This window comes from Pygocentrus nattereri, chromosome 8 (genome assembly GCF_015220715.1).
Source record: "Pygocentrus nattereri isolate fPygNat1 chromosome 8, fPygNat1.pri, whole genome shotgun sequence".
In the NCBI taxonomy this organism is placed as follows: domain Eukaryota; kingdom Metazoa; phylum Chordata; class Actinopteri; order Characiformes; family Serrasalmidae; genus Pygocentrus; species Pygocentrus nattereri.
Genome location: NC_051218.1, coordinates 5,548,102 through 5,574,531, shown reverse-complemented (window position 1 = coordinate 5,574,531; position 26,430 = coordinate 5,548,102). Strand labels below are relative to the sequence as shown.

Below are 26,430 nucleotides of genomic sequence, written 5' to 3'. Positions count from 1 at the left end.
TTACTGAGCTCTGCTAAAGCCTGAGTTGACTGATAAATCAATGTGATCGGTTATTAATCTCAGCGTTACTGAGCTCTGCTAAAGCCTGAGTAGACTGATAAATCAATGTGATCGGTTATTAATCTCAGTGTTACTGAGCTCTGCTAAAGCCTGAGTAGACTGATAAATCAATGTGATCGGTTATTAATCTCAGTGTTACTGAGCTCTGCTAAAGCCTGAGTAGACTAATAAATCAATGTGATCAGTTATTAATCTCAGTGTTACTGAGCTCTGCTAAAGCCTGAGTAGACTGATAAATCAATGTGATCGGTTATTAATCTCAGCGTTACTGAGCTCTGCTAAAGCCTGAGTAGACTGATAAATCAATGTGATCGGTTATTAATCTCAGTGCTACTGAGCTCTGCTAAAGCCTGAGTAGACTGATAAATCAATGTGATCGGTTATTAATCTCAGCATTACTGAGCTCTGCTAAAGCCTGAGTAGACTGATAAATCAATGTGATCGGTTATTAATCTCAGCGTTACTGAGCTCTGCTAAAGCCTGAGTAGACTGATAAATCAATGTGATCGGTTATTAATTTCAGCGTTACTGAGCTCTGCTAAAGCCTGAGTAGACTGATAAATCAATGTGATCGGTTATTAATCTCAGTGTTACTGAGCTCTGCTAAAGCCTGAGTAGACTGATAAATCAATGTGATCGGTTATTAATCTCAGTGTTACTGAGCTCTGCTAAAGCCTGAGTAGACTGATAAATCAATATGATCAGTTATTAATCTCAGCGTTACTGAGCTCTGCTAAAGCCTGAGTAGACTGATAAATCAATGTGATCGGTTATTAATCTCAGTGTTACTGAGCTCTGCTAAAGCCTGAGTAGACTGATAAATCATTGTGATCAGTTATTAATCTCAGCGTTACTGAGCTCTGCTAAAGTCTGAGTAGACTGATAAATCAATGTGATCGGTTATTAATCTCAGTGTTACTGAGCTCTGCTAAAGCCTGAGTAGACTGATAAATCAATGTGATCAGTTATTAATCTCAGTGTTACTGAGCTCTGCTAAAGTCTGAGTAGACAGATAAATCAATGTGATCGGTTATTAATCTCAGTGTTACTGAGCTCTGCTAAAGCCTGAGTAGACTGATAAATCAATGTGATCGGTTATTAATCTCAGTGTCACTGAGCTCTGCTAAAGCCTGAGTAGACTGATAAATCAATGTGATCGGTTATTAATCTCAGTGTTACTGAGCTCTGCTAAAGCCTGAGTAGACTGATAAATCAATGTGATCGGTTATTAATCTCAGCGTTACTGAGCTCTGCTAAAGCCTGAGTAGACTGATAAATCAATATGATCGGTTATTAATCTCAGTGTTACTGAGCTCTGCTAAAGCCTGAGTAGACTGATAAATCAATATGATCGGTTATTAATCTCAGTGTTACTGAGCTCTGCTAAAGCCTGAGTAGACTGATAAATCAATGTGATCAGTTATTAATCTCAGTGTTACTGAGCTCTGCTAAAGCCTGAGTAGACTGATAAATCAATGTGATTGGTTATTAATCTCAGTGTTACTGAGCTCTGCTAAAGCCTGAGTAGACTGATAAATCAATGTGATCGGTTATTAATCTCAGTGTTACTGAGCTCTGCTAAAGCCTGAGTAGACTGATAAATCAATGTGATCAGTTATTAATCTCAGTGTTACTGAGCTCTGCTAAAGCCTGAGTAGACTGATAAATCAATGTGATCAGTTATTAATCTCAGTGTTACTGAACTCTGCTAAAGCCTGAGTAGACTGATAAATCAATGTGATCGGTTATTAATCTCAGCATTACTGAGCTCTGCTAAAGCCTGAGTAGACTGATAAATCAATGTGATTGGTTATTAAGTAAGACTGGAAACAAAAGATTTTATTCATTCATTATGATAATGTTGACAAATATTATCAGCTTTGTTTTTTTTCCTCAGGCTGACATGTTTAGAGTCTTAATTTGTGAGTCAAAGTGCAAGTTTCAATATGTTCTTAAATCTGAGTGGCTGACTCGAGTCCCCACGTCTAATGAAATGACCACACCATATAAAATAAAAGCTGATATTTTCAACTGATGCAAAAAACAATATTAAACTGATAAAAACTGAGTTAAGAGGTTTTTTCCAATGACGATATATTTGACACGAGTACGCAGATGAAAATAAACCATTTCAGTAAGTCTAGTACCTTTACATCATGTCATGTATCTGTTTAACAAACAATTAAAGCAAGTAAAGCAACTCACTGGAAAAGTTTTCACACATCAATGTCAATCCACAACGCCTGTCTAGATTGCTGAGATGCTCAGCTTTTCTCTGAACTGACAATGACATCATTAACTGGCCGTATTGAGGACCAATCTGATTTATTTAGAGGAAACAATGTCATGTGAAATATTTGTGCCAGTATTAGTGACGAGTATTTTCTCACGATGGGCTCCTCCCACTCTTCCATGGGCTTTCTGTTTTGGTCTAGTCCATGTGCTTTCTTTGTTTTGAGTTCTTCCCTGTCCAGCCCCCTTGTTTTCTGACTTTGCCCCTGATTTGTTTCACCTGTTATCCCCCTGTGTCTTGTGATCTCTTGTATCCCTTGTGCTACTTAAGCCCTGTGCTTGCCCCTTGTTTTCGCTGGTCTTTGTCGTTGTTGTTATTCTTGTTTGCCGTTGGTTATTGGTCGTAGGTGTTGGATGTTTTGTTTGTATTGTTTTGTTTGGTTTCTCTACTGGCATCCGTAGACTGTTAAACCTGTGTTTCTTTTTCTCATTATGTCTGTCCCTCCTTATATCCGTGTTGGCTCCCTGAACCTGAACTGTTTTGACCATGACCCTGGATTTGCCCCAAATAAAGCTCGCTTTTCTCAGCACATGCGTCTGCCTTATCGCTCCCCACCGTCACAGATTTAAACCAGCTTTGGGCCAAAAGACTTTCAATATGAACCAAGGAAGACACTTCACTGCTGATGGAACAAACGTCATATCTCCAAATGACAACTTCACAAGAGAAGGAAACAAAAAAACATACTTTACTTTAAATTCAAGTCAAAGGAACCAGAGTTTTCCCCAAGGCTTTTCTGGCCATTTCTTTTGGCCCATTCATCATGGGATGGAGGTTAGGGAACCAGCCTTGCAACCGGAAGGGTCGCTGGTTTGACAGTCGCCCCTGAGTCGACAGTACATGACCAAGGTACCCTTGAGCAAGGCACCTATCCCCCAACTGCTTCCCGGGCACTGGGATAGGGCTGCTCACCGCTCCAGGCAAGTATGCTCACTGCCCTCTGGTGTGTGTGTGCTCACCAGTGTGTATGTGATGTTTCACTGCACGGATGGGTTAAATGCGGAGGTGAAGTTTCCTCACTGTGAGGCTAATAAGGGTCACTTAATCATGGGATTCACACACAATGACGTTTTCGAATGATGTTAAAACCGGCAAAAATGGAGATACAAGGTTTTTCTTTTACAGCAGTAATAAGTAAACATACCAGAAGCATTAACACAGAGCTGTTCTATAGCAAAAACTTTTGTTGTGTGGAAGTTACGAGACAATTTGTAAGGCAGTGTGTCCAAAGTCTGAATAAACAGTGTACATTATTTATTTCTTCTGCTGACCTTCACTTAGTCAAATGTTTCCCACTGCTTCACTTTTTTTTCCCTTTTTACTATGTGGATGTGCCACATGCATTAAAGTATTGACTCGGTCACTCTCGGCCACTTGCTATGCTGGTCCATGGGCCAGTTCCTTCGCTTTGTAAACATCCTCCCTCTGGACGCTTTCCATCAGTAGACACACACATACACACACACAAGATCAACACAAGGGGGGCTAGTGGGGGGGGGCACAATGAGCGATCGATACGACACGGCACAAGTCGACCCATTTCAATGACAACATCAGGATAATTCGCCACCGAGCTATGGACGACCAGAACATTGTGCGGAAGAAAGGGAATGAGAGCGTGCTCTGCCCCTGCACTCAGGAAATTTACCCAACCACCACGGCTTAAAGCGATAGTTCGGTTCCATCACGGTTACCCAACTAACCCCCCAATCCCCCCCACTTTAAATGTAATCAGGAAGCCAAGACATGTTCACGTGTCTGCGTTTGTGCATGTGCTCCACTGTATGCTGGTGCAGTACGGCTGCCGCTTTACGTTGTTTTATTGTTTGTTTTGTTCTGTTTTGTGTTGTTTGTTTGTATGTCTTGATGTCCCCCTGCTGGCTGGGGAGTTTGGCATCATGTCCATCATGATAGTGGCCGAGAGTAACTTTCCACCTGCAGCTCAGAGGCTTCTTGGTCTGGCAGTTTGGGTAACGCTACATTGCAGCTATGAGGCAGCCTGGACTGGCTGCTTGAGTGACGCTGTATCATGGCTAGGAGGCTCTCTGGTGGAACAAAACCTCGTATCTCCAAAATGACAACTTTACAGGAGAAGGAAAAAAACTTTGCTTTTAATGTAAGTCAATAGAACCAGATACTTTTCCAAGTGATTTTGGGCCATTTCTTCTGGTCTGTTCATCATTCACACACAACATAAAACAGCATCAGGCATTTTAAAATGATGTAAAAAACTGAAAAAGGCAAACATGGAGATATGAGTTTTTGCTCTGACAGCAGTGATTATATAATATATTCTGGCTATGAGGCTCTCTGGATTGGGGACTTGATGGACTTGGCTGCTTGGTTGATGCTACAATGCAGCTGTAGGGCTGCCTGGGCTAGTAGTGTTCGGTTGCATTAGCAGTGCTACGTAGCAGCTACAAGGCCTCTCGGGCTGGGTGACTAAGCGATGCTATATTGCAGCTACGAGGCTGCCTGGGCCGCCACTTGGGTGACACTGCACTGCAGTTATGACGCTGCCTGGACTGGTGGTGTTCGACTTGCTGCAAACTGCTCCCCCTTCGTGACTAAGGACTTTTTTGGCCTTCGAGGCTGAGCCGGCCTCCAGTGTGATGCACTGTGTTTGCAGGGATTTTACTTGCTGCTAAGACTCTTTCCAGGCTAGCAAAGTGACTCTGTCCCATGCTCAGTGAAATCCCCCCACTGGCTGTGGGAACCGTGGAGTTGTGTGTGTTCTGTGTTGTTTTATTTATTGTTGATTATGTATTTTGTTACTTTCTGATCTCTTATTAAAGCATCCTTGGCGCAGCACAGCAACACACAGACCAGTCGGGTCATTTCTTAATAGATAATAAGCACAAATAGGGGAACATCACGTTGTATTATTCTGTGAATTAGTTATACAGCAACAGTGCATATGAATATATATGAGCTACACTATGAATAAAGCTGCCAGGTCAGGTTCTCTGGGGAGATGCCACATTGGTTCCTATGGGATCTTTCAACGAATGGTTCCTTAAAGGACGAAATCAGTGATTATATACAGAACCAAGACAGCTGAAAGAAACAGTGGTTCTTTGCATAGACAAATGGTTCTTTTCTATGATGGAACCTGCATGAAATGATTCAAAGAAACTTTTACAAATGATTCAACCTGGCATTGAATAGAACCCTTAGATCATAAGATCATATCTGGAACATATCTACACTTAAATTAACTTGAGAGGTTCTTTAAAGAACTACTTTTTGTCATTATTATTATTATTATTACTATTATTATTATGTTTGTTGTCTGTTTAGTATTTGCTTATTTAGTCTTGCCCTTGAGCTTTGAGACTAATGTAGCTAACCCCTTTCTGGAGGCCCCCTAGTGGTCATTCAGCTGGCAAATATTTTTAGTTAAGATAATCAAATAATATATTTATTCGTCATAACTCTGTTAAAATACAAACTATGATGTTTTGTCTCTGTGTGTGAAATGTACTACCCCATTGTTGAGCTGCTAGTGAGCAATGATGGGCGATGGGGGAGGGGTGAGAACCCCCTGCTGATGAAAGCTTTAAGAGCTGTTTATCCAATGGGGCAGTGCTGGTGTCTACCAGCTCTTCCAGGTGGTTGTTAGGGGCCTCGTTTTCTGTATAGCTCTTAATCCGTTTTTGAGCTCCAGTTTTGAAAACTCTTTAACTTCCCTCCTTTCTTATCTTATGTCTAATCTCCTCAGATAACTACCTCTGGTGTAAAACTAAAGAAGCTAATGTCAGACACCCAAACACGTCTTGGCTGACTGACTACACGAGGATCAAGGGGAAAACTGTATGTTTGATTTTTCATTGAATGATTCCTTTAAAGCGCTTCTGCCCTTCATATGTGTCCGCTGTTTGTTGGCTATTGTGTATTGATCTCTTTCCCTCGTAATGGTCGTCATAAATAGCCCCTCCGGCCACATTATTAGCAGTAAAAGGTCGTTGGAATGGACGCCTCCTGTCCAGAAAGACAAACACATTCGGGTCAGGAGGCGTGAATCCATATTTTTCACATTAGCAAGAGCTTCATATGTTTTTTTTTTTCTTCATACACTCAATGCGCTTAAAAAGGGGTCGTGTCTATAATGTTATTGGAAATTATAATGCATCAAACCCAAGCTTGTTCATGCGTGTGCACACGGGGCCGTCGTGTGAGAGGGAGGATAAACAATAAGCCTTTTAATCTCGCAAGGTCAACAGGGGGGTCATCTGGGGGCAAGGACACTGGTCCTCAGCTTCGGAGTACATTAAAGCAGCTGAACCGTGTTAAAACTAGAAACTAGGCTTCTAGAAAAAGAAAAAAAAAAGAGTAGCAATTTCCTTTTGATCCGACACTCGAGGCGTTCGGAGGCTCTGGATTGCTCTCAAGCTTTTGTAAATAAACAGACACATGGACTTTCTGATTTTATACGGTCCTTAGCTTGGAAAACAGAAAAAAAAAACTGGGAATTTTTTCGCCTTTGTTGGAGCCCTTAAGCCAATAAGCTCCTTTCCGAATATTTTTCAGCAGGACGCAGAGTTTTGTCATGCATGTGGTCAGAGTCTGATTTCCTCACAGAGAGAGTCGGAGCAACTAATTACTAATCTGAGAGTGTTCTCTACATACAGACAGAGAGAGAGAGAGAGAGAGAGAGAGAGAGAGAGAGAGAGAGAGAGAGAGAGAGAGAGAGAGAGAGAGAGAGAGAGAGAGAGAGAGAGAGAGAGAGAGAGAGAGAGAGAGAACTAGAGAAAGCAAAATGGAAGAAAGAGAGTGAGAGGGAGGAAAAGAAAAAAATAGATAAAAGAGAAAAGGGGAAGAGAACAAGAAAACGAGGAAAAAAGGCGAGAGAGAAAGTGAGGAGGAGAAGAGAAAGAGGGAGAGACAAAGAGAAGGAATAGAGAGAAAAGAGAAAGATAAAGGGAAAGACTGAGAGTGGAAAAAAGATATAGAGAGAAAATCCTTAGATACAAAGAGATAGCAAGAGAGTGAAAGAGAGAGAGAGAGAGAGAGAGAGAATAGAGAGAGAGAGAGAATAGAGAGAGACAGAGAGAGAGATAATACAGAGAGAAAATGACCTAGAGAGAGGAAAGACACAGAAAGAGAGAGAACAAAAAGGAAGGAAGAGAGTGAGTGGGAGGAAATGAAAACATAAAAAAAGAAAAGGGGAAGGGAACAAGAAAGAAACAGAATAAAAATGAATGTTAAAATGAAAATGCTTGGTGGGTGAGAGAGAAAAAGAGAAGGAGAGACAAAGACAGAAAAAGTAAAGAAAAAGAGGGAGATAAAGGGGAGGATAGAGGTAGTAAAAAGCAAAAGAGATATAGGATGCTTAGGGAGAGAGAGAGAAAAAGAGAGAGAGAGAGGTACAGAGAGAGAGAGAAAGACAGAGTGGGAGAGAGAGGGAGAAGGGGAGAGAGAGACAGAGAGAGAGAGAAACAGAGAGAGAAGGGGAGAGAGAAAGACAGAGAGAGAGAGAGATAGAGAGAGAGAGAAGGGGAGAGATAGCCAGAAAGGGAAAGAAAGCAAGTATGGAGAAGGGGAGGGAGGGAGAGAGAGAGGCAGAGAAACATAAGGGTACAGAGGGAGAGAAAGACAGAATGGGAGAGAGAGAGAGAGAGAGAGAGAGAGAAGGGGAGAGAGAGACAGAGAGAGAGAGAAACAGAGAGAAGGGGAGAGAGAAACACACAGAGAGAGAGAGAGAGAGAGAGAGAGAAGGGGAGAGAGAAACACAGAGAGAGAGAGAGAGAGAGAGAGAGGGAGAGAGAAACACAGAGAGAGAGAGAGAGAAGGGGAGAGATAGCCAGAAAGGGAGAGAAAGCAAGTAAGGAGACGGGGAGGGAGAGAGAGAGGCAGAGAAACAGAAGGGCACAGAGGGAGAGAAAGACAGAGAGAGGGAGAGAGAGAGGGGAAGAGAGGCAGAGAGAGAGACAGAGAAAAAGAGAGAGAGAGAGAGGCAGAGAGACAGACAGAGAGAGAGAGGTAGGGAGAAGTGGTGAGAGAGAAAGAGAGAGAGAGAGAGAGAGAGAAGGGGAGAGAGAGACAGAGAGAGGGAGAAGGCAAGGGAGGGAGAGAGAGAGGCAGAGAAACAGAAGGGTACAGGGAGAGAAAGACAGAGAGAAATAGCGAGGGAGAGAGGCAGAGAGAGGCAGAGAGAGAGAGAGAGAGAGAGACAGAGAGAGAGAGAGAGAGAGAGAGAGAGAGAGAGAGAGAGAGAGAACAAAGAGCCCAGCTGGTGATGTCCCAAATAAATAAAAAATGTGTGACCATGACGTATCAACACGTAGGACTGAGATCCTGAAGCATGGCCTGATGCAAGGATCTTGTTCCCACTTGATACTAAGTTGTGGCCACACGTTATTTTTATTTATACATATTGTCACCGGCGGGCCTGCTCAGGCAGGAGCTGAACCTCTGAGCTTTGATATTCTGCTTGATGGCAGTTTAACCTCCAGACACCACAACCCCCCACCTCCACCCCCACCCCCACCCCACTGAGGGAGGACCCGCTTCACCACAAACTTCCACTCCATCTGCATCAATGAAGCTCCAAACACTCCTACATCCGCTCGCTGCTCCAGCCTCAGAGCTTTTACTGTGCTGGTCAGGCGCCCAGCTGGCAGGAGGAGACCATTATTTAGATCCCAGAAGAACCGTTACACCCCTGAGAAGAATGGGGGCTGCAATAAACATGAAGAGTGGACACAGTAAAATATGCAAAAATTTATATTACACTTAGTTTCGGAATCTTCTGTGTAATTTTCTGTTTAATAAATGTTTCTTTTCCTGCTGCTGATAATAACTTGCGTTTAATGGCAGCTTCGACTTGCACTTAAATAAATGAAGCATAGCAGCTTCTATACAGTACTGAATGCAATAATAATAATCATAATAATAAATGCATAATAATAATCAGCCTTGAATGCATTTAACATGGCCTAAAGTATGTGGACACACCTCCAAATCATTGACTTTAGGTGTTTCAGCCATACTGTTGCTTGCAGGTGTATAAAATCAAGCCTTGAAGTCTCCATAGACAAACACTGGCAGTAGAATGGGTTGCATTGAAGAGCTCAGTGATTAAACATGGCAGTGTCATAGGACGCCACCTCTGCCACAAGTCAGTTTATCCTCTTATTCTCCAGGGTATATTTTGGTTTATAATAAAAGTTTCATGACCAAATCGTAAGACAAATTATCCCGTAACTGCATGAAATAAATGCAAATTTTGATTTTATTTGTTTATTTTTGTAAAATAGAACGTGTGTTTTATGATCTACACATATTGCTCTGTGCTTACAATTTACTGCTAAACGCCCAAAAAAATCTCAGATGCTCTTTGTGTTATTTTATAAAAATAATGTTTACAGAGCAGATCACTGAAGAGACGCCGTCTGTTTATAGTTTATGTCCCAGATTTGGGGAAAAACGGGTCGACTTTCAGTAGAAAAACAAACTGAGTTCAGCCTCTTTTATTATAAGGGTTTAAAATGACATCACCGTCTATTAGACTGGAGAGAACAGTTACAGCCTCATACGACGTACATATGAACGTTATGAAGAATATGACGAAGTGTGTTTTGTAACCACTGGTGGTTCCAAGGAGTTTAAGAGGTTTAAAAAGCTTTTGTCCTGCTAGATCTGCCCCTGTCACCAGTAAGTGAAATGTAAGCATCTAGGAACAGCAACAGCTCAGCCATGAAGTGGTTGACCTCACAGAGCACCTATCCTCTGCTGCATCACTCACTACAGAGTTCCAAACTGCTTCTGGAAGCAACATCAGCACAAGAACTGTGTGGTTCATTGGTCCATGGCAGTAAACAAGCCTAAGATCACTATGTACAATGCCAAGCATTGACGTGGAGCAAAGCATACCATCACTGTATCCCCTAGCAGCTCTGGACTAAAATTATGTTCTCTGGAGGGACGAATCACGCTTCACTATCTGGCAGTCTGACAGACGAATCTGTGTTTTGATGGATTCCAGGAGAATGCTGCCTACTGGACTGTGAGCAGGAAAGTTTGGTGGAGGAGGGATAATAGGCTGGGACTGTTTTTCAGGCTCCGTAGTTCCAGACAAAGATGACAGTAATGCTACAGTATTCAAGTACATTTTAGACAATGCTCTACGCTTCCAGCTTTGTGGCAACGGTTTGGTGAAGAGCCTTTCCTGTTCCAGCATGATTGAGCTCCGTGAACAAAACAAGATCCATAAAGACATGAGCTGTGTCCCAATTCAGGAGCTGCATCTTTTGGAGGATGCATTTGAAGGCTCCTTCATAGGTGGCCGAGAAATGTGTCCTTCATATGTGGCCAACGAAGGATCCAATGGTGGATTCTTCACCAGTCAGCACATCCCGGGGTTCATTGCGTGCCGGCAAGGATTCGAGAACACGGTGGTGTCAGCAGATGAGCGAACAGCGTTTGAGGAGACACTTTAAAGGTAAGTATTGGGTTTAAATTGAGTCAAATAGCTAATGATACAAATGTGGTCAGAAGCAAAACTTAGGAAAATCGAAGATTCTGGCTTCAGTTCGGCCATCACGGGTCTATGCAGCCTTCGAAGGATGCAGCCCCCGAACTGGGACACAGCTATGGCTTGACAGGTTTGGTGTGGAGGAACACCAGTGGCCTGCACAGAGTCCTGACCGCAACCCCACTGAACCTCTTTGGGATAAACTGGAAAGTCAATTGGGAGCCAGACCCTTTCGTTCATCATCAGTGTCTGACCACAAATGCTCTTTTGACTGAATGGGCTCAAATTCCCACACACACTCTCCAAAGTCTTGCAGAAAGCTTGTCAGAAGAGTGGAGGCAGCCACTCTTGGTGCCACCCACAGCAAGGCAGCAATTCTATATTTGTTGACCTTGCCCAAGCTCATGTAGGTGTGATGGTCTGATGTCCACATACTTTTGGCCATGTAGTGTATATTTTGTGCGTATATATGCAATAAGAATATCAGTGCTGTCAGAACAGTCCATTCATGTTGGTCCATTCATCATAAACTTTTCACACAATTTAAAGAGCCACTGTGTCATAAACTGTGCCATAAATTGAAAAAACAACAAAAACAGAGAAAAAGATTTTGTTCTGATAGCAGCTACATGTTATATAACCCTAATATTAACGTGAGAAGCCAAAACGAAATGTTATTTTTTTTAAATGAAGCAAGTTAAAAGCTCTTTGCAGAGTCAGAAGCATTCAGATGGTCCTGTAGGTCTTACTTTTCTCTTAGTGTAACACAAAGGAAGGACACTGTTGTGCTGAAAATGCACAAACACACAAACAAACAAATAAACAGCAGCAGCGACCAAGAAGGAGGAGAGCACTGAAGAGGTTCTGACGGTCCGCAGGTCGGCGTGTCTATGGAAATGTTTTCTGTAAGAACGCATGCATTGATGTTTTGTTTGAAAGCGTCACAATCTCAACCCTCCACCACCCCTCCATCACTACGGCAACCAATTAAACCTACTCCGCTTTTCAGAAGGGGAGCGAGTCGGATCTTCCCGTATTAAAGGAGGGTAATTATGGATCCATTTATGCCCTGGAGCTATTGTTTGACTACCTGAAAGCTGCAATCAAGAAAAAAAAACAGAACACAACCCAAAAAAAAAATAAAAATCACAAATATTGGTTTGGAAGCTGTTCGAATCTCCATTAAAAGGTCCTTCAATGAGGAGAGCTCACTCAGCTGCTAAGCGAGACTGCACTTTCCTTTTTTATATTCTTTCAAAACACGATTCCGTGTCTGTCGGTCAGGACACGGCAGCCCTGATTGCTTTTATAGCTGCTACTGATTCAAAAGGCGTCTCGCTTTGCTTTGCTTTGCTTTAACGTCTTAGTCAGGATGAAATGATTCACTGTAATGGATTTTTGCAAAAGGCCAGCCGTTTCCTACTTGGGCAGTAATTCCAAAGTTTTTCCTCCTCATTGCTAATCCACTCTTTTTAATTACTCCACTTTGTTCCCGGGAAGTTATTCTCTCCAAAGGCGGCCTTGAGATACCGCTCCTGTGGATTTTACAGCTCAATCAAGAGCGAAGCCTCTTCTGCTAAATTCTGAAAGGGGTTCTCACTGATAGAACATTACCTTTAAAGATTACAGAGGGCCGGGAGTTTCAGCTTCGCTTAAAACTATGAAGTAACAAGGTGGGACATATCAGTTCAGCTCTGTAATGTGAAGCGACGTCATGTATCTATTATGTAAAAAGAAGGAAAAATATCTAGTATTTAGAATATTACTATATTTTTCACATGTAACTACTTTGTTATATAATTTGTTAACGGTTATACAATGTAATTATACAATTATACAACATTAATTACATAATTGCATTCTTAAGCCTGTAAATGTGATTCATTATGTAATTAATGATGTATAATTGTGTAATTACATTATTACATTACATTAATTTATTACACACTTATACAATGTAATTACACAATTATATATCATTAACGGCATAATTACATTTGCAGTCTCAAGAAACACACTTTTATTCTTATTTTGATATCAAAAGATGGCAAAAATCTGCAAAACAATACCTTTTCATCAATTTCAAATCATGATAAAATGTTTCCGCTTCTACGTACAAATACAGATGTGGTATGAATCAAATGTTTAGAATCTGCACTTTCCATAGACTCTCATTTCAACAGACTAAGAAATAAATGAAAAAATATTACAGCATGATTTTGTCCCAGTGATAACTCTGAATTCCACACGATGAAAGAACAAATGAATGGAAATTTCTAACACCGCTAAAAACAAACGAAGGTCATTCGGGGTCAGTTAACATTAAGCAAGACGCACTAGTGCTCGTGGACCGTGACGTTTCGGGTGATGTGTCGTTTAGCTGAAAGAGAAAATGCTGTTTCTGGCTGTAAAGCAGGTGTGCATGTGTTGTTTTGTGCTGTTTAGCGGAAAGGCCGATTAAAGCTCTTTTTTAATGAAGTCAGCAGGATGACCTTATCGTCCTACACACTCTGCAGACATCAGCACCAACTACTGAGTTCAAGCACACCAAACTAAACCCTCTTAACCCTTTCAAACCTACTGGATATTTAGCGATCCACTCAGAGCCTTTGTCTTTGGCCCCTTTTGGGAATTCAAAAACTGACCCAAAGGGGAACGAATGAATTAGCCAGTTCTGGTCGTTGTTCAAGACACAGCATGAAAGCCACAATAAAGACAGGCCATATTAGTTAAGCTTTGCAATGTGAAGCCATGCTGTGTAACTATTAGAATTAGAATTTACAACCATTTGTCACTGTGTTTGCACACTGTGAAATTAGACCTCTGCATTTAACCCATCCATGCAGTGAAACACACATATGCATGCACACTAGTGAACACACACACTAGGGGGCAGTGAGCACACTTGCCCGGAGCAGTAGGCAGCCCTATCCATAGCGCCCGGGGAGCAACTGGGGGTTAGGTGCCTTGCTCAAAGGTACTTCAGTCATACACCATCAGCCAAGGGGAATCGAACCGGCAACCTTCCGGTCACAGACCTGGTTCCCTAACCTCCAGCCCACAACTGCCCCCTTTCATTATGTAAAAGAAGACAAAAACATCTGGTTGACCCTTTGAAAGTATTAGTAATTTTGCTATGTTCTTAACATGTAATTAAATTAAATAATTACATCATTAACTGCATAATAAATTGCATTTACATGCTCAAGAACACACTTTTTATTTTGATATGAAAAGATGACAGAATTTGCCAAACAAGACCTTTTCATCAAATTCCTATGATCTAAATCGTCTCCTCATCATGTTACACACTCAAATGTAGCAGTTCAGAAAAGTTCTCATTTCAACAAGCTATGGAATACTTACGGCATGATTTTGTCCCAGTGAATGATTCCATAACCTTTTTAGTCCTTTTATGACACTAAAGTGTCTAATTTATAGCCACCTTGCTTGCTGGTCTGTGCACACTCAGAAACAATGTTTACAATTAGACCGAATGAGGTGTAGAATCAAGCAAAACTCTGAAAACATGAGCAAAAATAGTCCATCTGTGGAGGCCACGATAAACGCAAACAGCATGAGCATCCTAACCAGCTTATTTCTTCTCATCAAACTCCATACAAAGTAATACTTCGCTGCTGTTGGGACAAAAACTTTTATCTCCATTATTGGCGTTTTTCACTTTTTGATATCATTTGAAAATATTTGCTACTCTTTACATTGTCTATGCATTTCATGATGAACGGATAAGAGAAATGACCAAAAATGACAGGAAAAAGTCTGGTTCCATTGACTCACATTAAAAGTAAAGAAGGTTTTTCCTTTTCCCGTAAAGTTGTAATTTTGGAGATACAAGGTTTTGATCCGACAACAGGGAATTCTAAATATATCAATCGGAACATCCAGATGCCATTCTACTTCATCTTCATCTGGAAGAGTGAAGAATTCATTACCTTCTCTTAGGCTTCACCTGCAAGTGACAAAAACAGAGGAGAACCTCCTCAAGTAATCCTGCTTGTACTAATCATGAGCAAGTGCCAAAAATAAACTAGAACCTTTGTTTGTGGACTGATGGTTTGGAAATGGAGGTCAATGGAAAAAGCAAAAGCTCCTGTTTCCTAGCACCAAAGCTTGTAGAACTTTGTGCAGTGGAAAAGAACACCCATAGCCAGAGAACCCTAAAGTTTCCCCTCCAAAAAGCAATTTGAGCAGAACTGCAGGCGTACACTCTTACAGAAGATGGTCCTACAAGGGTTCTTTAGTAAAGACAAGGGTTCTATATAGAACCACGAGCACCCAAACAACTATTTGCATGAAACGATTCTTTGCATAGTGAATGGTTCTTCAGATTGATAGAGAATGCTTTAGATGGTTCTGCATAGGACCTTTTTTGAAAATGGTTCTTAAGACCACCAAATTGTGACAATGTCGGGATTGCTACAACAGAAGAAACCTTTTTCATGCTTTACAGATCCATAAACAACACTCTCCATCAGTCTGAAAATCCATTTAACCATGCAAAGAACCATTTGAGTGCCCATGGCTCTACACAGAATGACTGGCTTTACTAAAGTTCCCTCGAAGAACCATCTTTTTAAGAGTGTAGCAGATCAACGAACACCCAGTGTCTATCAGCAGAGGAACTGGAGCTGACTAGACTGGATTCTTCTCTTTCTGGACCCTTTTGGTTTAAAATAAAGTGCAAGCTGTGAGTAAAAGTAAAGCAGAACAGGAGCCAAACCAGCACAATAGAATGAACAAAATCATTTTTCATAGTTATAAAATGTGGTTTCCTCCTTTGGATGTCAGACGAACTTTGCAATATTTCTTTCTTTAACAATGTTGATAGAATATTTTCCAAAGGAAATGTGTGAAATACAAAACTGGAAAATTGATTTTTGTCTTTCCTGGTGAGCAAGCACATTGACATTTATCAAAGTGTTATGACTGTGCCTAGCCGCTGTGTTTATTGTGTCTGTTCAGGACTGTTTGATAAGAAGAAAGAAAGAGAGCAGATGTTCGTTTTAAAGGTGTGACTTGTTTTCTGCAGCAAAGCCCCCCCTCCCCCGCCCCTTCACCCCTTATTGCTCACTAGCAGCTCAACACAGTTACAAGATTTCACATACAGACAGACAACAGAGTCCTAGTTCATCTCATAATGTCCTCATTACTAATGCACTCTTTTGACATAGTAACTGATTACATGGCTTTTCATGAGTCGACTCAACTTGGGTTCACTTCTAAGTTGGGCCAAAAGTTCTTTGAATTTTTTAGTTGCCAGTTAGGTAAATGAAATGCACTTTTTTTTTACTTTCTATTATCATCTTTCCCTCTGCTCAGGACTCTTTCCATCACAGAATCCTGCTCCACGGTATTTCTTCCTGGATACATACTTACAGACGGCTATGGCATCACTGGGGCTCAAACTTGCAACCTCCTGTTGGGATGATGGCTTAGTCCAATGCACCACTCAGGAATATGTGAAGCAACTCAAATGTTGTCTACAAAAAGCACACTGGAGAAAATATTTTGTTGTTTTAACTTTAAAGCACAGCATCACCTCATGTGGTTCAGCTGTCTAATAATTCATCCCAGTGTCAGGATGTTGTGTGTTTGAATCCCAGTAAACGCCACAGCTGCCATATCCAGAAGCCCAGGAAGAAAATATGCCAGATGGGAAACAGCAGCTGGGAGAACTTTGGACTCAACTATGGTTTGAGCTGTGTGAATACTTGTGTTCAAGAAAAGCCATCTAATCAGTTACTGTAGAATTTCAAGTTAAGCAGACTTCCCATTTTTATTAAGATTAAGAGACGCTTATTAGTCCCACAACAGGGAAATTTCACCTCTGCATTTAACCCATCCATGCAGTGAAACACCACATGCACACTAGCAAGCACACACACACTAGGGGGCATTGAACACACTTGCGGTGGGCAGCCCTATCTGCAGCACCTGGTGAGCAGTTGGGGGTTAGGTGACTAGCTCAAGGACACTTCACTCATATACTATGTAGCTCTGAGGTTCCCTGAAACAGCAGCCTTGAGATATCAGCTATAGATTCCTGTGGAATCTATAGCCCAATCAAGAGCGAAGCCTCTTCTGCTAAATTCTGAAAGGGGTTCTCACTGATAGAACATCATCTATAAAGATTACAGAGGGCCGGGAGTTGCAGCTTCGCTTAAAACTATGAAGTAACAAGGTAGGACATATCAGTTCAGCTCTGTACTGTGATGTGGGAAAAAAATCTGGTTGACCATTAGAAATCTAGTATTAGTAATTTCTCAAGAATTTCTCAAGGTTCAAGAATGCACTTTGTTTTTTCTTATGTCTTGTTGTCCAAAGATGACAAATTCTGCAAAACAACTTCATCAAGTTCAAATCAAGATAAAGAGTTATGGGGAAACAGTATGTCGTTACAATTATACCAATAACTATATGTGCCTTCATTTCCAGTCCAATAGGGGGTCTTCAGAAAGGCTACACCCAAAAAAGAAATTAAGGATTAAATTTTATTACTAATACTGAACAAAATAAAATGATTAGCAGTTAAAAGTGCTTACATTCAGAATACAACTCACGTTCCTATGGAAACAATAAATAGGCGTTATTATTTGGTAGTTTGGGACACAAACAGCTTAGACATCTATGAATCTTTGTGCTTGTTGGATCAAGTTCTTCAATCTACATGTCGACATGAAGCAACGATGCTAAGCAGTCAACGTTTTGAAAAAAGGCAAAGCATATCAACTTTTTTGGCTTGGAACGAAAGACTCACATGCTACTTCTTAGAAATGAGTTCACATCCCTTGTGGAAGGATTTGAACGTATTAGTCGGACAACAAAGGCACAGGACGTGCTGGAAAACTCCTAAACAACACATAAATCTTCTTTTTCCGTGGAACATGGTCCAACATGCATTGTGCAATGCTCCAAGAGACACCAACAGAAAAAAAAAAATCCACTGAAAAATAGCCATGGAGGGGTAATCATTATGATAGATAATGCGTCCTCCATCTCCACACGGCTCAAGAGGCCCGAAATGATGGATTATCCCGCTCACAGTCCACACATCTGCTGAATTTCGGAGAGTTTATCAACCTTCCTTCACTAACGCCTGTCATTGCATAACTCATTCAGCCCTATTATTCACAAAGCAAATGGAGAAATGAAGATGAGATCGTCCCACCATCGGAAATATCTTATTATACCTTAATATTTAATAATAATAATAATAATAATAATAATAATAATAATAATGCCTAATGGGGTCTGCAGGATAATTCAGTAATAGAAAGTAATTAATCAGACAGAAGAACAGATTGAAGACAAAAAAATGGGTTTATTTAAAGTGGGATTACGGAAGAATCACTTTTGGTTCACTAGAGAAGTTTCCAATAGACAGTTTTGGAAAAAACTTGGTTGAAAAGTTCTTGAAAGGAGTCAAAAGTGCTTATTCTGTGTAGGGCTGGCCAATAAGATAATATATGTTGTTATCACGATAAAATATCTTTCTGACCATATTATGGACATCATCAGTACTTGGAGAACACTGACCAGCTGCATGTTTCACTATAAAGAGATTATAATTAGTCTTGTTTTACTATATTTATGCCAAATAATGAACAAATATCATTTTCATAGTACTTTTTAAAAATGTAGCACTCCTGGTGCTTTTGTTAAAGTATCAAGATGCACTGTCAGAAATGAAGGTTCTGTGCTGGTATATTTTTCGTTCATCAAGGTACAAACAGTGTAGATGTTCCCTCAAAGCTCCGATCGTGGTTTTAAGGTCTGATTGGGAAGCTTAAATCAGTTTTTCCAGGTTAAAAGTTGGTATTTGTTCCTTTTCATAACCAAATGTCTTAAAACAGAACAATAGAGTAAAAGCCTGGAGGCGAGGCGGGGTGTGTGGAGTCAGTACAGCTTAGACAACATCATTTCAGTGGATTATGGTTCAGTTATGTTCCCTGACTAAAGGGACTGAGATGGACCTTTGAGGGTCCCACCCCAGTGATGAGAGGGGAGCAGCCCCAGTGATGGTTAATTACCTTTATTTCTGAGTGTATTATATATTTGCCTAATTGCCTCCTTCTACTTCCATGGCATCATATCAAAAATCAGCTTTACTTTTAAGGTACTTTTAAAGGGAAGTCATTACATTTTGTTGGACAATTACAAAAAAAAGTACTTTCCTGTTTAAATGATGTAATATAATGAACTGCGCTGGTATCACTTCATATGAACAGGTTAGAGTAGCTACACATTAATAAATGCTACCATTTCAATCATTAATGATGATTACATTGTACATGTACATTAGTGATATACAGGTGATCGATCACTAGTTTGAATTGTGTCTATCTCAGTGTCTCTCTCTCTCTTTATCCTCTCTCTCTCCATTATATCACTGTGTCTCTCTCTCCATTCTATCTGTCTCTCTCTCTCTCTCTCTCTCTCCATTCTCTCTGTGTGTCTCTCTCTCTCTTTCCATTTCCTCTCTCTCTCTCCATTCTATCTCTGTCTCTTTCTATTTCCTCTCCATGTCTGTCTTTTTCTTTCTCTCTCTCTCTTTCTCCATTTTTTCACTCTCTCTATCTTTCACTTTCTATCTATCTTCATTCTCTCACTCTCTATTACTCTGTCTTTTTCTTTCTGTCTCCCTCCAGTCTTTGCCTATCTATCTATCTATCTATCTATCTATCTATCTATCTATCTATCTATCTATCTATCTATCTATCTATCTATCTATTTTTTCACCTCTCTCTTCATTCTGTGTCTTTCTCTCTCTCTTCTATCAACAATAAAATTTTTATCATGTTGAAAATCAATCGCTCTCCTTCTTTATGATAATGGATAAAATGGTTAAAATGCTTATAAAGCAAACTGAAACTTTGAACGAGTGGACGCCGCAACACTTTAAAGACGAGGAAACTTTACAGAAGCTTCTCCAAAATCGAATGCAAATGGTACAGGAGTTAAAGCACAAACCTTCAGCAGAAAATGGCAAAGTAAGCAGAACGTGCAGCACAGCTTTATTATGAGGACATATTGTGTTAGAAATGGCTTTTTCCCTTCACTGCAGTGAAAGGTTCGCAGTCTGATCCCGGGCCAACACGAGGCGGCCTTCACCAGAAACACTGGGAATGCGCAGAAGCACGGCTCTAATCCATTAATAATCTATTTCAGCACAGGAAAGTTGTTAGATTCGGCCTGTTTGCGGTCGTTTCCCCAGCAGCGCAGCGGCCCGAAGAGAGCACAGGTACAGCGTTTGTAATCTTCCCAAGGTCGTGTTAGACTATAATGAAAGTGGGTTGATGACTGGTAGGGGAATGCAAATGCATCTGAAATATAGGCCTCTTTTTTCACACATTCTCTGACCTAAAAACTACAAACCCGGCCCAAAGCAGCCTACAGTAAGCAGCAGAGGAGGAGCTGTCCGGCACAGAGGTGCTGACCTGAACACTGTCCATCAGACAACAGCAGAACTGTACAACTCAGGACAGTGGAGCTACTGAACCTGGAATTTAAACAAAGGAGCCGTAAAGTACATGGTACCTCGAAAAAGTATCCTGACCTCAGTAATGGTCAGTCAAATCCTCACAGCAATGTTCAACATCTAGTGGGAAGCTTTCCCAGAAGAGTAGAGGCTGTTACTGCAGCACAAACTCACTATTAATACCCTTTGTTTAAGATCTAGGTCTAAAGACAATGTAAAGAGTGAAATACTAATATACTCACTGTACTTCAGTACTGTACTAAAGTATATTCCACCACTAGCACAATGTCTGCCTGTCTGTCTGTCCATCCATCCATCTTTTCAACTATCTAGCTATCAATATTTCTTTCTCTCTGTCTATCTATCCATCTATCCATCTTTTCAACTATCTAGGTACTGATATTTCTGTCTATCTGTCTGTCTGTCTGTCTATCTGTCTGTCTGTCTATCTATCATCCATCTTAAACTATCTAGCTATCTGTCTGTCTATCTATATGTCTGTCTATCCATCCATCCATCTTTTCAACTATCTAGCTATCTGTCTGTCTATCTGTCTGTCTGTCTGTCTGTACATCCATCTTTTCAACTATCTAGCTATCTATAGTTCTGTCTGTATATCTGTCTGTCTATCCATCCATCCATCCATCCATCTTTTCAACTATCTATCTGTCTGTCTATCTGTCTGTCTGTCTGTCTATCTATCCATCCATCCATCCATCTTTTCAACTATCTGTCTGTCTATCTGTCTATCTATCCATCCATCCTTTCTCATCTACCTCTCTGTTGCTCTTTATTCTTTCACAAACTCTCTTTTTCTTTTGACTTCTTTCTTTCATCACTCTTTCTTTTTCTCTTGTTTTTACTTGTTATTTCTATTTTCTTTGCTATGTCTCTATTACTTTTTCTTTTCTCAAAGGTTTCTCTTTCACAGACATTACTCATTAATTAAAAGTAGCTACTTATTAGGAGATTAATAACTGAATAAAAATAGATTAATAATTGTGGATTAGATAGAGATGAATAAGTAGAGATGAATCTATCTATCTATCTATCTATCTATCTATCTATCTATCTATCTATCTATCTATCTATCTATCTATCTATCTATCTATCTATCTATCCATCTGTCTAATCACTCATATGACTGCATAGCTTCCATATGAGTTCACAAACATAACACAATAATTAACAATAGTTACTTATTGACAGGAGATTAATATCAGAATAATATGTGATTTGTAACTAAATTAGAGATCTATCTATCCATCCATCTATCTGTCTATCATATGACTACATAATTTCCATATTAGTTCACAGACATTACTCAACAATTATCAGTAGTGTCTTAAAAATAAGAGCTTAATAAATATATAATAACAAAATAATAACTGTGTAATAAGCCTAAGAGTGTAAGGATTAAGCCCAAACTGAGGCTGTTCTAATATTAATGATCCAACCTCAAACCTCATCTCCTACTAGACACACTTGACTTTCAGTTGAAGCTATTTGACTCACTCCTATTCACCGCTTGATGATTTCCCTGCTAGAAACCATGTACTAGATGAAAGAATAAACCGATTTGAGTTGAATCAGGTTGAGTTGTGCAGACACGTCACATTTCGCTGGGCTTTATGATTACAGGAGGAGAGTAAAACTAGACTAGAGACCAGAAATAAACAAAGCAATGCTTTCTTTGACTCATCATTCAGTGATTAATCTTAAGGCTGATTCTGTTATGAATTATTCAGTATCTAAAATGAAACTAAAGTGTAAGTTCTGTACACAGTTGTTTTGTATTTTGTATTTTGTTTCCTACTTTATACTTTTTTAAATTACGTAACAATGAATTGTGCTGGTAAAACCAGCTGTAACTACACACACATTAATAAATAACAGCACTTCAATTCTTAATGATTTTAGCTATGTAACAAATAATCAATCATTATTTTGAACGGTAGAAACTAATCACTTAAATTCTTATGCAAAAGCCTGAACAACTCCGGTCAAGCATTTTATTGATTTTCTTAGGGAATATAACACAGGTGACTATGAACGAAACGACTTAAAACACAGAATTTTCTACAAACGTCACATTTTGCTGGGCTTTCCGAATGCGGCAAACGAGTAAGACTAGACTAGAGGCCTAAAAACAAACAAAGACATGCTTTATTTAATCTGTTTTTCAGTTATTAATCTTAAGGCTGACTATATTATGAAATAGTCAGCATCTATAAAAGAACTAACGTCTAAATTCTGTCCACTGTAAAGAAATGGCTTATCAGATTGACCCAGGAAAGCAATTGAACTAGTTTTGTTCAACTCAAAGAATCACACTGACTGAAAGAATCATTCATCCAAAGTATTTCAATTTACGTTCTATGACATCATTCTTACTGGGTTGGTCTGGTGAGCCATTCTTTAAAGTGTGGTTGAATGTGTACCGAGTCAGAATGAGCCAGAAGAAGCTTTACTAGTTAAATCGTGATCCAGAGTCATCGTCATAAAACAGGCACGGGTCAAATCCAGAACTGAGAGGAGGCACAGAGGTCCAAAGGGGTTTAGCCAAAAAGCCCGGGCTTTAAACTAAGACTAACTAGTCATGGGTACAAAACAACAGGTGATACGGATTGGAACATGTTGGAGGGTCAGGATTCTGGGGAATGGAGTCCTTGGAGGCTTCACAGCCAGAGAGAGGCATGTCAGAAAAACTGAAATATGGACCCTCATGTGGACCCTCAGCATTAAGAGGCTCAGCTTTCTAATCTGTCTCTATACAGCACTGCAGTGCTTTTAATATGAAATGAAAACAACTGGATTTTATGCGGCACATCGACTCCTATTACCATCACTGATATCATCTACATCGACGAGACCGGATCAGCCGAGCAGCCTGAGGAATTTAGGCTTGTTTGGGGAAAAAGGAAAAGCTAACAATCCCCCTCTAGTGGCCTGGACTGGCGAGTGTCTGTTTATGTGTCACTGGAATAGCCTGGACATCTGTGTGCTGTTCTCTGAGCACACCTGAAAGAACCATAAAGCTGTGGATCAGTTTCAAAGCTCCAGCATCAATCAGAGACTCGGTAATGATGCATTTGGCTCGGCCAGAAACCCCGGGGAGCGGACGAGTGCGGCTCGCCTTTCTCTCGCTTTGGCATTCTTTGCGCGGAGCACATCTTACACAGTCAATCTAAAAGCATCTGGTTGAATTAGATCCTGTCCCTTTAGAGTATTTGGCTCAGAAATGAAGCAAATTGTTAAGAAAACATATGAAGGGTGGTGGGGTTCTTCTGCTGCGGATGATGATGATGATGATAACGATAAAGATAGCTCTCTTTTGGCCAAAGCAATAAGCCTCTCCATTAAAATGCCATTACCGCTTATGCTGCTCAACTGAAGGCAGCAACGGTGTAAGAGCAAACATTCACTAACAACACTGTACATTTGCACCTGGCTAAGGAGGTTTCGCCTCAAAACAAAGTCCAATCAAGGTTTTATTTTCATGCCATGAACTTCTGAAGCTCCTGTGTGCACTAGGTAACGTTTAGAGGCAGCGCTTTGAGCGTAAACGCAAAATATATTGAAAAATACGCTGGAAATGTGAGCGTGAGAGAAGGCGCACGGTGCAATCGGTAGAAAGAAAGAGAGGAAAGAGATGATGCTCTGCTGTCTCGAACGCAGCCTGAACCACTGAAGGCATAAAATAAATAAATAAATAAAAAGAAAAAGAAAGAAAGAAAGAAGAAGAAACCAAAAAAAAAAAGAAAAATTCCTTCTGGAGCTCCTGGCTTGAATACAAAGCAGCTTCCATAAAGACGCCCCTCTCTCTCCCTCTCTCTCTCTCAGCGGATGGGGGGAAAGGAAAAGAAAAGGAACAGCACATCGTTCTTGAGGTCCTATTAATTCCCAAACTTACTTTCCGTGCTAGGTGTTCCACTGATTCGCTCTGGAGAACAAAGAGCCCAACACTCAGCCTCTCATCAGCTCTCCATTGACTTCCATTGTCGTATAATTGAATTCTGCTTATTTACATATCAACAAGCAGAAGATCTGAAACATCTCCTCATGCCTGATCTCAGGAGAACATCACGCATCTAAACTACATGATGCAACGTTCTCTACCAACAACAGCAGCACATCAACCAGTCGGGTCATTTCTTAATAGATAATAAGCTCAAATAGGGGAACATCACGTTGTATTATACTGTGAATTAGTTATACAGCAACAGTGCATATGAATATATACGAGCTACACTATGAATAAAGCTGCCAGGGCAGGTTCTCTGGGGAGATGCTACAGGAGAACCACTTGTGATTCCCCATGGAACCTTTCACCTTTGAATGAATGGTTCCTTAAAGAACCATCTTTTATCTTAAGCAAACTGGACTTTACATTAGACTTCCTTTCAAGAGTTCTTTAGCAAAATCAATGAATAGGTGCAGAACCATAATAGTTCAAAGAAACAACGGGTCTGGATAGAAGGTTCTTCTATGATGGAACACGTAGGAAAATATTTAAAAAACAAAAAAAAATGATTTGGTATTAAATAGAACCCTTAGATAATAGGATTCTATCTAGTACATATCTACATTCTAGATGCCAAAGCTGGTTCATTATAGCGATGCCACTGGAGAACCGCCATTGGTTCCCTAAGGAACCTTTCAGTGAATGGTTCTTTAAAGAACCACCTTTTTGGCATAAAAGAAGTTGGTCATTCTTATTATGATACCACCTCAAGGGTTCTCCAATGGTTCTTTAGTAATGATGGTTATATAGAACCCTGACAAGTCAAAGAACCAGTGCATCTTTGCATGATGAAATGGTTCTTCTCTATGATGGAACCTCATATCTAGCACACATGATCTACACTCTAGGTATGTAAGCTAGTTTCTTTAGAAGGAATGCCACAGGAGAATCTTTCAGTGATCCATCTTTGGAAGAGAGAACCTTTTTTTGAAGTTGAAAGACCTCCACATAATATATGCTCCATACCAATTAAAGGTTCTTCCTAGAACCATAATTTTTTTATATGAAGCGCATGAAGTGAAGTGCACATGATAATGACCATAAGAGTGAGTGACCCTGAACCTCGCAGGAGAAATAAAACACACGCACATGTGACGGACAGGCACTTACATGGAGGTGATGTTCTCAAACAGGTCCGGTATGCTGCTGTGGGTTCCGTTTCCCTCGCTGCCAGTTTCGTGCAGTGTGAGCAGGGGGAAAAAGGTTCCCTGGTAGGACTTATTGCAGAAAATCTCCGTGCTGGAGCAGCTGCAGGTGGGCGGGCAGTCCAGAATAGAGCCGATAGAGCGGCGCAGAACGGCTGAGAGCAGCAGAACCTTCCACCAGCACATCACGCATGAAGTCAGAAACCCATCCATGAGTGCCGGACACACGGTCTGAGAGATCCAACTGGCCGAGCAGATGAAAGCGCAGCAGACAGACAGACAGACAGATAGAAGCCTTTATGCTTTTTTATCCACAGAGAAAAAAGGGTGCAGGTGCAGCGGAGTGAAAGCAGCAAGGTCCCACGACTTCAGCTGGGAGAAAACAGAGAGAAGAAAGAGGAGAGGAGAGAAGAAAAGGATGGAGGGACGACTACTCCGTTAGTGCAGACGAGGCAGAGGCGGCAGCATCCCGAGCGTGCGGTGCGTCCTCCGCTGCAGACTGCATGGTACATCAACACGCGGAGCTGCGGACAGCGGAACGATCCGGAGAGTTCTAACGCTGCTCCCAGAGAGTTAGAGGGGGGAGATAGCGTAGGAGAGAGAGAGAGAGCGAGAGAGTGAGAGAGAGAGCGAGAGAGAGAGAGAGAGAGAGAGAGAGGGAGGGAGGGACGGAGGGGGGAGCACGAGCATAAGAGAGAGAGAGTGAGAGACAGAGAGAAAGAGATGGGAGGGAGGGAGAGGGGGGGAGGGGTGAGGGTGGCTGAGCAAGAGAGAGAGGGAGGAGAGACAGAGAGTGAATAAGAGAGAGAGAGAGAGAGAGAGAGAAAGAGAGAAGGGAGGGAGGAAGGGTGATGGAAGAGAGGGATGGTGAATGTGTGTGTGTGTGTGTGTGTGTGTGTGTGTGTGTGTGTGTGTGTGTGTGTGTGTGAGAGA

At 40.9% G+C, this 26,430-nt stretch overlaps 1 protein-coding gene across 1 annotated transcript in view; it reads right to left on the bottom strand.

The window, feature by feature from the left end:
• The window catches only part of ntrk3a (neurotrophic tyrosine kinase, receptor, type 3a), a 419,732-nt gene extending 393,657 nt beyond the window's left edge, over window positions 1–26,075 (bottom strand). Inside the window, exon 1 of the mRNA XM_017716401.2 lies at window positions 25,463–26,075. Within this exon, the coding sequence (XP_017571890.1) occupies window positions 25,463–25,710 (248 nt within the window). The 5' untranslated portion in view covers window positions 25,711–26,075. The remainder of the gene's footprint in view (window positions 1–25,462) is intronic.
• Between the last annotated feature and the right edge of the window lie 355 nt (window positions 26,076–26,430).